Source organism: Microtus ochrogaster, chromosome 10 (assembly GCF_000317375.1).
Source record: "Microtus ochrogaster isolate Prairie Vole_2 chromosome 10, MicOch1.0, whole genome shotgun sequence".
NCBI classification, from domain to species: Eukaryota; Metazoa; Chordata; class Mammalia; order Rodentia; family Cricetidae; genus Microtus; species Microtus ochrogaster.
In genome coordinates, this window is record NC_022016.1 from 55,901,619 (window position 1) to 55,918,799 (window position 17,181).

The 17,181-nt window shown below is 52.4% G+C and overlaps 1 protein-coding gene across 1 annotated transcript in view; it reads right to left on the reverse strand.

The window, feature by feature from the left end:
* Phc2 (polyhomeotic homolog 2) overlaps positions 1 to 17,181 on the reverse strand; it is a 64,678-nt gene that overhangs the window by 43,675 nt on the left and 3,822 nt on the right. Inside the window, exons 2-7 of the mRNA XM_005353214.3 lie at positions 9,141 to 9,365; positions 6,542 to 6,703; positions 5,517 to 5,594; positions 4,934 to 5,098; positions 3,340 to 3,426; positions 2,057 to 2,369 (exon numbers count right to left, since the gene is read on the reverse strand). Coding sequence (XP_005353271.1) covers positions 2,057 to 2,369; positions 3,340 to 3,426; positions 4,934 to 5,098; positions 5,517 to 5,594; positions 6,542 to 6,703; positions 9,141 to 9,314 — 979 coding nt within the window. The 5' untranslated portion in view covers positions 9,315 to 9,365. The remainder of the gene's footprint in view (positions 1 to 2,056; positions 2,370 to 3,339; positions 3,427 to 4,933; positions 5,099 to 5,516; positions 5,595 to 6,541; positions 6,704 to 9,140; positions 9,366 to 17,181) is intronic.

The following is a 17,181-nucleotide window of genomic DNA, read 5'->3' on the forward strand; positions in this document are numbered from 1 at the left end:
CTTTAGTGTATATATTTTGATTTCCATTTTTGACATGTGTTTCTTGTTTTGCTTTTGGTTTTGTTTGCTTGGATTTTCTTGTTTGTTTTTTTGAGAGAGAGAGGAAAAAAAAGAAGTTGGGTGGGTTGGAGGTGGGTGGGGAGGAGCTGGGAGCAATTTGGGGAGGGGAAGAGATGATCAATATGTTGTACGAAAAAAATTTTCAGTAAGAATTTTTTTTAAATGTAGTTAAAATTCAAAAGAGGAGGAGGTGTTTGCTCCTGCTGCAGAAGCAGCCTGCCTCAGCTGCCGAGGAGGTCGGCATCACTGTCAGCTGCTCTAGGCCATGCGCACCCCTTCAAAGTGTCTGTCAGGCACAGCTCACTCTCTTGCTTCTCTCTCTTGCCTTTCTGTCTCTTGTTCCTCTTCCCTGTTCTGTCTGTCTGTCTGCCTGCCTCGCTCACGTCCCTTCTCTGACATTGCCTTTTGCTCTACCCCTCCTCCAATAAGCCTCTTGCACTAACTCTGTTGTGTGGTGTGTTTGCTTAGTGGCACACCTTGGCAGGGCCCGCCTGGGATGCCCACCCCTACTTGATCCTCTGGGCTACTGCGACTCACGCTTCAAGACCCAGGTGCCAGTGGGGCATGCTGGTGCATACCTGTAACCCAGTACTCTTGAGGCTGGCATTGAAAGATCAAATGTTCCAGGCTGGCCTGGGCTTACATAAAAAGACTCAGGTGCTGCTTTGCCTGAGAGACAGCCTCAGACCCATCCAGGCTGGCAGTGAGTAGCTGCCTGCCGCGCCTACACTGGATTAAAAACCTGAATGGATTTGCTCGTGGATCTGCCTCCCTCCTTTTAACTGCATTCTCTCTTATGTAAGAAATCATACTTTGACCTATTTTTTCTTTCCTTTTTGGTGACAGTGGGGATCAAAGCTAGGGTCTCACATATTCTAGATAAGTGTCGTACCACCAAATGACACCCTAGTCCTACCCACCTTGGTTTTAATCTAGTAACACATTCTCAAGAAAAACTCAAAGGCCAAGCGGATTCTATTGGATTCTAAGTGGTGTGGGTGAGGGCGAGGGACAGTGGCTTTCTCAAGGAGTTGACCACAAGGACTGTCTTTAATCCAAGTGATGTGGTCCCTGCAATAGTTTGCTCCTGTTCCTTAGACTGGAAAGTCTGCTTCCAGGTTCTGGGTGCAGTTCTCATAAAGACTGACTGTAACAGTCAGTGCCGGGAGGTCCAGTGGGCAGGGAAGGAGGCTAGGAGAGCCTACGGATTTCTTCTCAATCTGAAATCAGCTCATCTGATTTTCAGTCTCTAGATTTACTCTTAAGCGTGGGGCAAGTTTTTCCCAGCTCCTTTCCTCCAGGCAAGGTGGTCCCCCCCCCCCCACAGGGCTCAGAGCTTAGACCCAGAACTGGCCACAGTGCCACCCTCCCTGACCTCCCTGGCCTCAGCACACTCAGAAGAGGGGGCATGCCTGCCACACGTTAGTTAGCTGAGGTCTGCTGAGGGATGAGAAAGTCAGCTTCCTGTGTCCCATCTGCCCATGTGGCTCTCACAAACTCTGGCCAGCCACATCCCTTTCACTAATTTTGGGGATCTCAAAATAGTCCAACTCCCAATCCCTACCCAGTCAGGACTAAGACTGTTACTAGCTCCCAGAGCTAGGGTTGGGTCACTGAGAAGGACTGGCTTCTCCTTAACAATGTGCTTTCATTCCTTAAAGGCATACTAAGCACAAATGGAGCCTGGAGTTGGCAAACACCCCAGGATTGGGAGAGGACAGGGGAGAGGCTGGTGCCCTAACGCACACATGGAAAGGAAGGTTTAGACGGTCCTCTTGATCCACAACCCAGATTTCATCTTCCTTGGGGGCTGGAGAGATAGCTCAGTGGTTAAGAGCACTGACTGCTTTTTCTGAGGACCCGGGTTCAATTCCCAGCACCCACATGGCAGCTCACAACTGTCTGAAGATCCAGTTCCAGGGGATCTGACACCTTCACACCAATGCACATAAAATAAAGTTAAATAAACCGTAATCTCATTTTCCTGGGGCCTTACCTGGTGCAATGAGGGGGTGAGAAGCCACAGCAGGAACTGTCCGGCCGAGTCCAGGCCGGCCGTCTATGTTCCCTGGCACGCTGCTGCCACCATCTCCTTTCCTGAGTGGCTCCGTCACACTGTCAGCTATACCAGGCTTGGCACCTGCAGGGGAACCCTGAGCCGTGTTCCTGCCCTGTGGTAGGGCAGGAAGAGACTGGCTACTGCTGGCTGTGGGTTTCAGGGCCAAGCTGGGCAGAACAGGCTGGGTGGGGGTAGGGCCGGAGGCTGCTGCCGCTGGTGTCTGCTGTGTTCGTAGGGTCAGGTTCTGTACCTGAAAAAAGAGGGGCCTGTGAGAGTCCAGAGAATACAGGAAGGAGAAATATCAACACACAGGCAAGAGGAAGTTAGGGTGGATCCAGGACTAGCCAAACACCAAAGGGAGAGACCAAGAGAGAGACAGAGACAGAAAAACACAGCAGACAGGGAAGCACACGGGGGTTTGGGGGTACTTAGGGGCTGAAGGAGGAACCAGGAGCAGGTGGAGTTTATAAAGAACACAGGAAGTATGGCTAGTGATCAGAACTGAATTCTGCCCCACTGCGGCGGGCGGACAGGGGCTCAGAGGCCAATATCACTCCTGCTGGTACTGTCCCTCCTCCCGATTCGGTCAGAATTGACTGAACACTACTAAGGTGAGGCGTGATACGAAAAAAGCTAGGACAAAAACGGCAGGCAAGCAAAGGACCAGCTTGTCATCACAACCAGGTTAACGCCAGGCATTTCCAAGACAGCTGCACATTTATTCAGCCCAGTCCCTGGTGCCCTCTGCTGGACAGAGGGAGGCACTGCAGGACTCATAACCTAGCTTCTCCAACCCTTGAGATCGGGTCCCCATTCTGGAGATGGGGTGGGGAGACGGAGTAAGAGCTGTGTTCTCAGCTCCCACAGGCTTCTACACACAATAGCACCCATGTGCTGGAGCGACAGACAGGAGGCCAGGACCCATCCCGTTCCTTCTCTCAGCGTGCCCCTGCTCCCAATCCCCACCTGACCGCCTCAGCATACTGCCCTCTGCTGTCTAACTATATTTATTCAGAGGGGCCAAGGCAGAGTCAAGGGGCGCTGAGGCCAGCTGGAAGGGAACTGAAGAGTGAGTCCAGGTTTCGTTTTGTTTTTTTTTTTAATCTACTTCCTAGAAGAGTCCCACCACGCCCAGCACCCCCAAGGCTACCTGTAGCCAACCTCCTACCACCCTAAGATCTGCCCACCCGCCTTCCCTCCCGCAAGTCCGGGATCCTCACCTGGGCAGGGGTAGGGGGCCGAGCGGGGGAGCCAGTGCCGAGCTCAGGCTGAACAGTAGCGACGGTGGCCGTGGGCGTGAAGATGAGCTGAGGGGACAAAGGAACAGTGCGGCCTAGGCTCCTAGCTACCTGCACCAAGTTACCTGGCTGGGCCTGGAATCACAGGAAGTGAGGCGGCTTTTACCTGCCCAGCGTGGGCTTAGCCACAGGGCAGAGTAGTTTAGCCAGGGAGCAGGTGTGAAGGCAGGGCACGAAGCCTGGAGAAGCCTGGAGAAGGCAGGAAGCCCAGGGAAACTGGACATCTTAAAAGGCTTGGGGTGTGACAAACCAAGCCAGACAGGTGAGGGGACAGGGTGCAAGAGCCCTCTGTGAGGACCTCATTCGGAGGGACCCTCAAGTCACTGTGTCCTCAATATCCTGGTGAGTAGGAATGTGGGCCGCTGCCACAGGCCCATTTCCCAGGTCTAAGCTACCTCTGACTCTGGGGCTACGTCAGAACAAGAATCAAATCAGGTATGTGTAGTGGTCACTTTCTAGTCAAATTTTTTTGATTCAGCAGGGCTGGGGGGTGAGGGAATCTGGAAGCCACAACAGCCTGGGAAGGAGGTGGCCTGGAGCTATGGTGACTGCACCTCATCTGGAGGGGTGCAAGTCATGAGCCACCACTGGCTGGCACCTTGACCTCGGTGTGGCTGTGTCTGCATGCATGTGGATAAGCTGGTGTCTGGGCAGGGAACCTTCCCTTCAGCTCAATGGGGACATCTCCTGGTTCTTTTCCTCTGTGCTTAGGGGACAGCAGATGGGCAGCAGGACCCCAGTGGGGCACTGAGTAAAGTCAAGTGTGGCTGCCAGTTGGCTGGGGACACAGAAGTCCGTCGGCTGCTGTCGGAGGCATTGCCTGGTGAGGGGAACGTGCCTGCAGTGCCAGGCTCAAGGCTAGGAAATGTGTGCCAACGAGACTGGAAAAGCTCCGAGTGTGATGCTCAGGCCAGAACAGCAAAGGCAGGGCGGGGCCGCACTGTCTTCAGAATGATGTGGCCAGAACTCACTCTTCGGCATGGGGAGCATGAGCTAGGTCTTGTCAATCAGAGCCCACCCCGGTTATGTGGTTGCTTCTCAGTCTGCTGTTGTCAGACCTAAGGCTCTTTAGGGGCAGGTACAAAGGCGCGACTGCAGGCATGCCTGTGCCAGCCCTGGTATGTTCGGCACAAATAAGCTCACCTGGCCCTAACTAGAGGGGGGCAAGCGGAGAAGCCCCAAGTTAGAGGACTGTCATGGGACAGCCCACCTCTGCGGGGCAGCTCAGCTAGCACCGTGTCTCCTCATCTTTGCGTTCCAGGCACGCATCTGGGCACGCACCCTGCACTGTCTACCTAGCTAGTTCTGAGAAGAGGAGGGAAGCGAGGCACCACGGGTGACTCGGATCTGACCCTTCCTGAGCCCTATGGCCTCCCACTCAGCCTTTGGGCTTCTTCCGTCCCCTTCCTCATGCTCCTGGTTCCCAGCATTCTCCGCTCCCATCTCTAATCTCCCAGCTCCCCTTTTCCCCGACCATGTCCCCGCCTGGGAGCACACCCAGGCTGCGCATGCTCACCATCTGAGCTCTGAGGTACATCTGTGCTTGGCTGGCAGTCAGGGCAGGAGCGGACGTGTTGCCTAAGAGCACGGCCTGCTGGGCGAGGCCCGAGGCTGTGGCTGAATTGACGCTCTGTGCCCGGTTGATGAGCTGGGCCGTAGCAGGCGATGCTGCCAGGTTGAGCTGATGAGAAAGACGTGCACATTAGGAAACAGGAGGCCTGGGGCAATGGTGCCCCCTCTGTTTCTTGCCTCCCTCTTCTGTTCTATGGCCTATGCTGCACCCTTCAGGACCAGCTCCTGCTTCTGGCTCTGTTCCTCTGACTCTGCTCCACAGCTGGCTGAGATGCACAGCTGCAGGGAGGACCCTGTGGTGCAAGCACAGAGTCAGCAACAGAGCCGGGATATCAGGAAGATCGTGGGGTGCTAATACCAGAGCCACAAAGAGCACCTGGATTTCTTTTTTCTGACAACAAGAAGATTCAGCTGTGACCCTACATGGCTAAGGACTCCCCTCGACTAGATCCAGGAACAGGGAGCATCCTAGGCAGGAGCCATGCTACGGGTGTGGACTCTGCCTGCCATTCTCATGCCCTACTCACTGAAGGAGATTGGGTGGGAGCCTGTGAGGACACACTGCTGCCGGAAGTGCTTCCTTGTCTGCTGGCCACCAGGCTTGCCTAGAAAAGAACAAATTCTGGTCACCAGCGTCCTCTACCTCAGTCATTCATGGGCTCATTTTCCAGGAAGTGCTCTGGATAGTGGTCAGGGGAGGAGCCCCTAGGGCCTAACCCCTTTTCCTCATCCACATGGGCCTTAGGCATGGTCCTAACCCCTTTTTCCTCATTTACATGGCCTTCAGCATGGTCCTGTTTCTCTCATAAACAACCAGTAATAACCAAATCTACCAGGAGGAGCCACTGAGAGCACTGGCACCCTGATGGTTGGCTATCACCAGTGCCCAGCAACCAACTCCAGCTCTCTGTCTCTCCATCCCACCCACTCCATCTCATGAGGTCCATGGCACCACGTAAGAGTTTTGCGTACTGGCACGTACAACCTGTCCCTCTCCTCTGGCCAACTGCTTCCAGGACAGAAGTGTCACCCACAGAGTTACTTCAGCAGAGAGAGCTTCCCTCCCATCTGATGGAGGGGCAGCCTCCTGCCCTTGCTGCAGGCCACTCTCTTTGCAACGCAGACAAAGGGCTTGCTTTCTTACACCAGGGTTCACAGCACCCTGCCTGACATTAACTTTGCACACAGAAGGTGCAGAAAAACCACTGTGTCAGGTGAAGGAATGAATCCACCAGTGAACGTATGTCTCCCTCAGTGGAAGGAGAGCATCCACAGCTAGGCAGGCTTGCTGGATAAGTCACTGAACAGGCTCACCCAGCACTTCCTGGGCCAGCAGGTGAGAAGCCCCTGTTCCACTTGCCAGCAATAGGACTCGGTGTCTGTTTCTCACCTGCTAAAGGACACATGGGGACAGTACCTGCTTCTTGGGGGCTCTGTGAGAGCCCTGACAGGAACGGGGAGGCAGGGAGATGAAGTGCTTTCTCTCGTATAACTCCCACATTACCATCTACTTTCCAAAAGAGCCTGGGCACCAGGACTGCCTGTAACTCACCTGCTGCACCGCCGCCAGGCTCTGGAGCTGCGCACTGCTGAGGTGGTGCTGCTGCTGCAAGGCCGCCGTCTGCAGCATGAGGTGCTGCTGTTGTGCAGCGTACATCTGCTGCAGGTACTGCGCAGCCGTACTGGGCTGCCTGTGCAGGGCCTGCTGGATCACCTGAGAAGTGTGGGGTGGGTGGGGGGACACAACAGGAGTGTCAGAGTTTTACATCTGCCTGTCTCATCTGTTGGACACCTGTCTCCAGCTCCCGCCTGGCGGGGTGCTTTGCCTCAGCTGCCAGTACCCCCGCTGCTCAGCCTGCTCAGCAGGAAACACAGCCTCCCGTGCCAGCCCCAGGACTAAAAACACTCAGAGATATTTTCCTCCCTTCTTGGCCATCTCTTTCATGGGATGCCTGCACAGGCCCTATCTCCGCTCCCCCAATCGCTGGTAGAGAGTTTCTGGTGAGGGTCTCTCTGAGTGGCTCCGGGGCTCTTGGCTAGCAGGCGGATGTCACAGATCCCCAGAACCCCGTGCTCTGCTGCGCACATTTCCCCATTCCCTTCTTTGGTGCACCCTGCTCCGAGACCCTGATACATGAACTCTGTCCTTGTGATCCCGCTGTCCTTAGATTCATTCTGTTCTTACTCCCTCACTAGGCCGGCTTCCCCCTGCAGGAGGTGAGACTCTCTGGCTCCTCCTCAAGAAGGGGTCAGGAGGAACCCCAGTGGTTCTGCATGGGTGCTGAATGCAGACCCATCAGAGCAGAAACCCCAACAGCCTTTGGCCAGAGTTCTGGTGAGCGACAGGAGGTGGACATATTTGACCCAAATGTTAAAAATAGGAGCTAAAGACTCAGGTTTGAAGGGCAGGGGAAGAGGCTGGGATGGGGGCAAGGGTGGGAACAGGAACTGCAGCTTGATTAAGTGTGAAGCAGAGATAACTGGGAGAGGTGACAGTCTGGAGTGTGGCCTGGTGTGTAACAGAATCCCCAGACTTCCCACTTTCTGCTGTGCCTTCTCCCCCACTCACCCTTCTGGACCTAAGACCAACACAGCATGAGGTCGCTTGTCTAGTTTATCCAAACTGTAACAGCAGAGTTACGTGGAGTAAACATTTCTCAGGAGTGGTTTCTCTATTCTGCCCTAGCTGCAAGGATGCCCAAAAAGAAACTATCGTGACTAACACCGAAGGGCAAAGGCTACCTGCGCTAGGTTTCTGGAGAGTTAGGTTCTTCTCTCATCATGGTGGTAAGTTGTTACCTCCTCTGAGACTTCGTTTTGTCAAGCGTGAACCTGTGCCTAACTACAGCCATTCTTATATGAAGATACATGTGGTCAGCCACGGTGGTTCATGCCTGTAATCCCAGCTTTGAGAGCCTGAGGCAGGAGAATCACTATGAATTCTAGGCCAGCCTGGGCTGAATAGTGAGTTCCAGGCCAGTCTGGGATACAGAGTAAGAACCTGTCTCAAAATAACAACAAAGATAGATATGGAAGCTAGTTCCAGGAAGATGACATAACAGGTGGTGTACATGATCACAGCCACATTTTGGGACTGTGTCTAGCTCCCTGGTGGGTCTCACAGATAGCACTTAGAAGACTTCGGGGAAGAGGTGATAGAAAGAGGTGATAGAGCCTCAAAGACTAAGGATTGTTTGGGGTCACCTGTCTTTGAAAATCTTAAATGTGTGTATGTGTGTGAGCATATGTATGTGTGTGTATGAGTATTGTGTGTGCTGTATATGTGAGTGTGTACTGTGCAAGTGTTGTGTATATGTGAGTGTGTGTGTATTGTATATATGCACATGTATTGTGTATTGTGTGTGTGTGCAGGTGCATGTGTTTATGTGCATGTGTTGTGTGTGTATGTGTGCATATGTTCTGTCGGATGTGCATACAGGTGCATGTGTGTGTATGTGTGAGTGTGTGTTTTGTATGTATAAGTGTGTGTATTGTGTACATGTGGTGTCTGTGCGCGCACACATGCGCGCACATGTGACTGTGTATAAGGAAACTTGAGGTCAATGTCAGGTGACATCCTGGATCACTCCCAGCCATGTTCTCCCCTTCTGAGTCAGGGTCTCTCACTTCTGGAGCTCACTGCTTAGGCTAGGTGGCTGGCCAATGAGCTCCGAGGATCCACCTGTCTCCATCCCCCCAGAAACACTGGTGCTACAGAGTTTCCTTAAAGTGGGTGCTGGGGACCCAAGCTCAGGCCTCCTTGTTCGCATAGCAGGCATTCACTACTGAGCCGACGTTGCAGCCCCTTACATTTGTCCTTTAGGGGGCAATGGCCACTTAGACGGCCAGCCTTGCTTTCGGCTGAGTGGCTCCCAGTCACGTTGCTTTGCTTTACTTGTCTGCCCTCAACACCTTTACACTTCTGTTCTCCACAGACAACACCCTGACCATCCCTGGGGAGCCAGGCTCTTCTGATCTAAGTTCTCTCTCGGCTTCCTGTGTTGGACCCATCTAACATCACTTCCCCCCTTTAATCATGCACAAGTCTGTACCCACTGGCCCACTCCCTCTGCCCATCTGGAACTGTCAGCGCTCCTTCTGGGCAGCCTTGTCGATGAAGGGGCATAATCCCAGGACAATTAGGGTTTTACCTGCACAGTCTGCCGGTCAGGAATACCACTGTACACAGAAATCTGGGGTGCAGGGGGGCGGCCACTGCCACCACCGCCGCTGCTGCTGCAGCCGCTGCTGCTACTGGTCCCGCTGGTGTTGCTGGTGGCACAGGCACGACCGGATGTGTGGGGGACTGGCAGCTCGTTCTCCATGGTCTATGAGGGGCAGTCAGGGTGCTCAGGTGGCAGAAGAGCAGGTGGGTGCTGGGGAGGAAGGGAAGGGAATAGGAAGTTAGCAAATGTTTGTCACACATGCACAAACATCTGGCCCTCTGTGCCCCGGGCTTCTGAATCTGTGACTTCAGTGACCTTGGATGGGAAACACTTGGGAAAAAAAAAACAAAGCTGTCTGAATGAAACACATGAACCCTTCTCTTGCTAGTCTCCAAATAACGCAGTGAGCCTACTTAGAATTTCTATCTTGTTAGGTTGTAGAAGACATCTGGGGCGTATTTAAGACACATGGGAGGGTAACGTGGGTACATGCATTTGTGTAAGGGACTTAGACATCTGGGTGGGCAGCCTGAGAACTGTCCTCCTGAAGATAAGCAAGCGAGACTGGCCAGACACACACCAGCTTTCCAAGTGACTGCCACGGCCACTAATGAACTCAGGGTTTTGTTTTATTTTGGTTTGACTTTTAGAGACAGACTCTCTATTGGCAGCCCCCTGTGCTGGTCTCAAACTTGCAATCCTCCTGTCTCCACCCTCTCAGCACTGGGATTCTGTGCATGCAGCCCTTGTCTGAACTGAGGCTTCGAGTCGCGCTGGCACCCAGAAGAAAAGGGGGATTTTGAAATTGGGTGTGTCTGGTTCTAAAGCCTAGGGCATGTGCCATCTGCCAGAAGAGATAAAGCTAGTAATGGGGGAGGATTTCTGGTGTGTTCTCCGTGGTAGGGGCCACCCCACACCCGCCAACCTCTTTGTCTTTGGAACTGATAAACTGAACACCAGAATTTACACCAGGTACACGCAGCCCAGGCGGTGAAAGAAGTGGGATGAAAACCCTCTAGAGAACAGAATGAGAGAAGAGAGAAGGGACTAATCAGAGGTGAGGAGCTGACAGAAGTAGTTTCTTTGTTTTGTTTTTTTCAAAGGCCAAGTGCCTGTCTGCAAACTGTGCCTGTGACCTGGGTCACCGAGCAGATTGTCTGTTTTTACTGCCGAGAGGCCCTTGTCCTAAGAATTCCTCTGCCCTGACCTAAACTGGAGCCAGGCTTCACCAGGGCTACTCGCTCATTAAGAACGCTTGTGGGTGATGATGAGGGAGATGCAAGGGCCAACAGTCTAGCTAAATCAGCAGGTACAGAGATATAGCACCTCGCTCTGTTGAGATCCATCTTATCTGTGTTCCAGGAACAAGAAACCAGGCTGATGAGAAGCAGCACGAAGCCCTGTTCTGGGCCTTGCAGAGACCGAAAAACCAGCTGTCAAATGTAACTTAAAATTTCGTTTAAAATAAAATTAATTTGTGGATGCATGTGTGTGGTGGCCCTACATGCATGCTTGTTGTGTTCCAGGATGTGGAGGTCCAAGGGTGATGTCGGGTATCTTCTTCATTTCTCTTCACCATGCATATCGAGGCAAAGGCTCTCACTGTTTGGCTGGTTTGACTAGCCGGATTGCTCCAGGAATTCCCTGTCTCCCCATCCCACAATGTGGCAAGTTACAGGCAGGCATTTGTATAGGTCCTAGGGATCTGAGTTCGAGTCATGATGCTTCCCCTGCTGAGCCATCTTGTCTCCTCATCTCCCTTATCTCCAGCCCGCTACTGTGATCTCAAATAAACCAGCAAATGACAGCTCTCTCCAAACACGGGCTGCCCAGCAGGGTCCTCATCTCCCTTTCCCCAAACGGTGATCAAAACTTGGATTCAGCTCACACTCTTAAAACATCTTAGCTGAAACATTTGCAGGAAGACAAATGAGAAACATGCAGACACTGGGGAGGAGAGGATGCCCAGGTCCTGGGTTTGGCTTCTCGTCTCTGCTTTTGGTTGAACAGGTGCTGTAGAGTGTGTTCTCAGGCCTTGTGGACAAATGCTAGCACTATTCCTCTGTGGAAGTGGGGCCAGTGAGAACAGCATGGCTCCCGAGCCCTTAGCCACCAGGGGACACAGCTGTCTCCTTCCATTGCTGGTCAGTGCCCACACCTTCTCTGTTTGTCTTGCTTGTAGGTTCTTACGTCCAGCTCCTCTGTCTCACTTGGCTTTGCTCCCAGCTGTCTGTTCCATCTGTGCTCACGCTCCTCTCCGTCCCCACTCATCTGCAGCTGCATCCTGTCATCCTGTCCTGTGTCCTCGGTCTGCACACGCTCCTCTCACTGTGCTCTGTGGGATAAAGCATGCTCCCCGATTCCTGCTTTTCCCTTTCGGATGGATCCTGCCCACTAATGAGCCCTTCCCCACCAATCTTGATCTCTCCGCTTTCTCCAGCCCTGTTGCCCCTTACTTCCCACCAAGCTGCAGCCGGTGGGCTCAGAATTATCAGGACCTGAAAAGTCTTGGACACCTTGCAGCTTTGCGGCCCTGGACTCACTGCTGAGGTTACTTCTCTGTCCCTGTCCCCCAGATGCCTTCCTCCCTCCCGTTGTCTTCAGATCAGCAGCCCAGCGTGAGTCCCGGGGAAAAGCATGGGATATGGCTTCCTCTAAATCCTCCTGCCCCTCTGTATTCAACCAAATTTCTCTCAGGCCACCCAGCTGGAGGGCCACTCACGCACGTGGTGCTTGCCTCTGTCGCACACTCGCAATGGACTACTGCCAGGAAGTCACTTGCTTGGGGGTCCGCCTCCTGCACCCCATCATGTCACACGTACACACACATGCCTGAGGGTCCCTCTGCTCACTGCTAGTTTAGTTTCTGCTTTGCCTGCAGAATTCTCCCACTCGTTTCAAACATTAGCCATTTGTGAGTTAATCACACCTTACGGTATCTACAGTATCCATAGAGATGACTGAGCACCGCCTCCCATTAAACTCTCCAGTAGATGCTTCAGGGCTAATCAAGACCACCATTTCCGGCAGTTATTAACATCCCAGCTTAGTCAGTAAGAAAGGGACTTAAGCCAGGTTTGGTGACACACACTTGGAATCCCCATACTGGGGGGGGGGGAGGCAGGAGGATTGCTATGAGTCTAAGGTCAGTCAGGGTTAAATGGTGACTTTCGGGTTAGTTTGGACTGCAGAGGAAGACTCTGTCTCAAACTATAGATGCAGACACACACAAATGGGGAGGCAATGTCTAATTTATCTAAGGTCATCGCAAAACTGACATTCTACAGACAGGTGTGACTTCAAAGCAGGTCCCTACAACTTCAGGTGAATCTGACCCGGCCACTGTTTCGGTGACACCGGGACCAGTCCACGTCAGAACATACCAGAGCAAAGTAGCTGAGATGTCTAGACTAAACCCTAATTATTAACGTTCACCAGATATTTATACACACAGCCGCTTTATATCATATATGAGTATAATACATACATGATATTATTTATGCATGTGTACACATCAACCAGTTCAAGAACTCAGACAGTACCACAATTTCCCTTGCTTTCCTAAGCAAGGCCAAGGCCTAGTTTCTGAGGACAGAATGACTTTCTCGAGGGCACATGGCTTGGATTCTCCTCCAGGATCCTGGGCAGCATCCCTAGCCAGCCATGATAATGGGACCTACTCGGCCAGGGGCCTGGAGCTCACCCTGAGGTGAAACCAGCAATGAGCTGGTCTCCTCATGAGCCTCGGGTCATGAGTTTGGGAAAGAATTCAAGAGTGGAGCATGGCAGCAGCTTCCCGCCTCCTGTTCCTCTGGTTTGTGTGGCAAAGCCGTCACATCTCCGCGCTCACACCTCCTTCCTGCCTCAGAGCTCTGGGCAGGTGGGAAGAACAGGAGGCTTCCTGGAGGGTTAGCCAGAGCTACTGACATGTCTGTCTGAGAACTCTCATTAAGGCCTGCAGCCACAGGAGAAATCGGAATCCGTAAATTTCACAGCACCTAGGCTTTAAACATTTATCCACTCCTACTCAATTTCCTTTTACTCTCATTGCCCCATTTCTTCCTCCTAATGACTGCCTGATTTCTTTCCAAGGCCACCCACCCCTGTGGACTCCCACTGTGAACCACAGCCAGTCGCTCTGATGGCTGACAGCCAGAACAAGAAATCTGTTTTTCCCTAGTTCCAACTCACTGTGTGGTTCTGTGTGAGCCTGAGCTCCAAAGGCTGCAGTTCCTGTCTCAGTCAGTCCTCCCTCCCAACCGCAAGGGACCACTTTGAAGGATGTGCTGACTGGAACTGGCTTCGATAGCGATCTTATTACAGGTCTTGGCCGCCCACAGGGCCCGAGACCCTGGCAGCTGGAGAAACGCTATGGTTCTGCCCTTTCAGGAGCCGCCAAGTCTAGGAAACACTAGGCCTTTGTCCCCAGGGTCGGGGAAATCCATTTGCTGTGGATTATGGCTGCGATAGCGTCCCAGAGAAGCAGAGGGGAAAGATACTGAACACAGCTCCTCAAGCCGAGAGAGCCCATGGGTCCAGTGGAGTGAGGCTTGCTAATGGAATTAGGGCTTGGCAGGAAGGGGGAGGGCTAGTGAGCCATCATGGCTGCTCCCAGGGTCAGTATATCGGCTCATGTGCTGAGCCTGAAAAGGCAGCATGGAGGGTTCATCTTGGGTGCCTCCCCTTGAGGGAGAGGACATTAAGAGAGAATTCAGCTGTCTAGACTGAGGGAGCTGGGGAAGACCTCCTTCTGCACCCCCACCCTGCACAGTGCTCCGACAGCAGTGTGAAGTCACGGAGACACTGGGGGAGCTCAAACCTCACCGCTCCCTCTTGACCCCCATCCTCAGCTACCTGCCCTGTCTCTCAGAAACTGGGGTAAAGAGGACTGGGGAGATGGCTCAGTGGGTTAGCATGAGGACCAGAAGTTGAAGCGCAGAACTTAATAGGCTGGATGCATTTGTGTGCACTGAGCACCCCAGCAATGGGTGGTGGGGTACAGAGGTGATAGGATCCCAGGGCTTACTGGCCAGCTGCCTAGTCAAACCAGTGAGAGACCCTGTCTTAGAAAATAAAGTGGAAAAGCAATCAGAGAAGACACCTGGTATGAACATCTGGACTCACATGCATGCGTGTACTCATACACACGCACGCAAACACACATGAGCACATACACACATGGCGGGGGCAGGTAATCAAGGAAAATAAAGCAAGAGAATTGTTGAAAGGCAACAAAGACAGATGTGAAGGAAGACCCCCTATTCTAGGAACACAAACGATGGTTTCATAGGCGAACACAACAGCGTACACATTCTGACAGACAGTCTTCCTGACGGGGCCTGCCTATTTCCTGGTACCGTATAGAAGGCAGCTTCTGTCAAGCATTTATACTCCAGCCTGGTGCTGATTTGTTGAAGAACACGGAGAAGAAAGAGAAAGATTTGATCTCCTGTGTAGACACATTAGGCAGAGGTCCCGCTGCGTCAGGCTGGAGACTGAGGCCTGAGGGTGGGTTTGTCTTGGCTCAGACAGCTGTAGTTTCACTGCCCTGAGGTGGGGAAGTTGACAGAGTGGTGAGAAGAGGCCGAGACTGGAGTGCCTCACTGTAAGCCATGCAGGAAACCAGAGGGAGGTCAGAAGGCCTCAGAGGAGCCCGGCTCACGACCACTCCATCTCAGAATTCCAGTCCCCTGAGAGGGAGAGCACAGCTCTCCGAGGTCAGACCACCTTGCTGGTCATGGCCGTCCTAAGAGTACTGAAGTTTACTGCCTGCTTTAACCCTGATGACTGAACAAGGTCAAATGGAGCCTGCAGAAAAGTTACAGAGATACACACCACAGTCTTGTCACCGTGAGGGCTCTGTGTGCTTCACCTCCAGGGCTCCCAAAATGTGGCCTTGAGCAAGCTCTCCAAAAATGTCAGCTTCCAGGCCCCACTTCAGACCTACAGAAGCAGAAATTCCAAGACTAGGGTTTAGCAACCTGTTTCCTGGTCATCCATGCAGGATCTCTGATGCCCAGAAGTCTGAAAGAAACTGTACGACGACCACTCTAAGACTCTAAGAGAGGAAAAAGGAACGGCCACGTGCATATGAAGTTCCTCAAAGAGGGGGCTAAAAGTTAGACAATGAGAAGAGAGGGGAAGACGTTAAGAGTGTCTCCCCTGATAAAAATCAAAAAGCACCTGCATAAAGAAGGGGCTGTGTCGGCCACCCTCAGAGCCCTTTCTGGAAGGCAGCGGGTGCAGTTTTCAGCATTCATTCCCTTTTCACCATGCCCTCTGTGCCCCACCTCCCTGGTCCGAATCTGCTTATCCCGTGCCAGTCGGTCACAGTGTCTGTGCTTCCTAGAGCCCAGCCTTGGCTTGGTGTGTCTTCACCCGACCTTTGTCACACTTAGTGTGTGTGTGCTCATAGGCACACTGTGGGGTCAGAGGACTGAACTCAGGTCACCAGGCTTGGTGACAAGTGCCCTTACCCGCCGAGCCATCTCGCTGGTGTCCTCCCGCTCTTTGATTTATACTGAAATTACCATTTCCACTATGGCTGGCCAGCAACAGCGGATGCTTGCTGAGTGAAGAAGAGACAGGCTGGAAGCCCTGCCTGCTGGTACACTTCACTCTTGACGAGAGCGCTCATCCAGGTGAGAACTCCAAGGCACCCTTGTCACTGTTCTGTGATCTCGACACTTTTGAAACTCTGACTCAGCAGGGACACATTTACTCAAAATTGTTCAGTCTCAATGAACAGGACTCGAATAAACTCATATAAACTTGGGAAAGGAGTAAGAAGAAACAGAGGAAGGAGATGTTGACGTGATGGCTGTGGAGACCCAGGCCCTGTGACAGGCACGCATAGGAGAGCCTGGTTAGACAGCCTGGGGTCAAGCCCCAGCCACACCATCTGTTAGCTGAGCTTGAAGCATCTGCACAGGCGGAGACAACACCCTACTTCACATAGACTCTGCCAAAAAGAACCAAAATGCATAGACCCGGGAAACATTTTTTAGACAAAACCCACAGGAATTCGGTATGCTATGAGTCAGAGACGGGAGAGTCGAGACGGTGAGAAAGAGCACTAACTGGACACAGTCATATAAATGCACCCTGGCCACGTCGCCCTTCTTCACCTCACTTCCCGATTTTGCAAAATGAACAGGGGAGCAAGCAGCATAGACTTCACGCTTGTTTTAAAGAGTGCATATATTTTTGAGACAGGGTTTCACTATGTAGCCCAGGGTGGCCTGGGACTTGCTATCTAGATCAGGATGGCCTTGAACTCAGAGCCACCAGCCTCAGCTCAAAGGCATGCACCACCACACTCACAAGAGAATAATATCTGGAGGGCATAAAGAACCCAGCGCAAGTGGGCATTGGGTCCCAAGCCTTGCTCATGCCAGGCTGGCGCTAGACCACTGAGCTCCACCCCCAGCTTGCTTTGTGAGAGGCTCCCCAAGTTGGCTTTGTGCTCACTCTGTAGCTCAGGTAGGCTCTGAGCTTACAACCATCCTGCCCCAGTCTCTGGAGTGGCAACCATTACAGATCTGTACACCACCATGTCTGGCTAGAGTCAAGCTCATTCATTCATTCATTCATTCATTCACTCATCCATCCATCCATTCATTCATTCATTTATACGTATGGGTGTTTTGCCTGCATGTGCGCACAACTTATGTGTCTGGTGCCCACAGAGGCCAGAAGAGGGCATCAGATTCCCTAGAATTGGACTGTTGTGAGCTACCATGTGGATGCTGGGAATCTTCCTCTGGAAGAGCAACCAGTGCTCTTACCTGCCATCTCCCCAGCCCCCTAGAGAAAATTCTTTATGCTATGATATCAGTTATTTCTTTCCTAAGTAGTCCTAGTAGAACTCTACATTTTTGGGACTGGAACACAGAAATCTTAGCAGCTGAGGCGATACAAGACTACTATGAGAATCTCTTCATAGTGAATCTCCATATGATGTGTATATACGCACATGTGCAATACACACATGTACACAGGGCACACACATGCACATGTGCACACA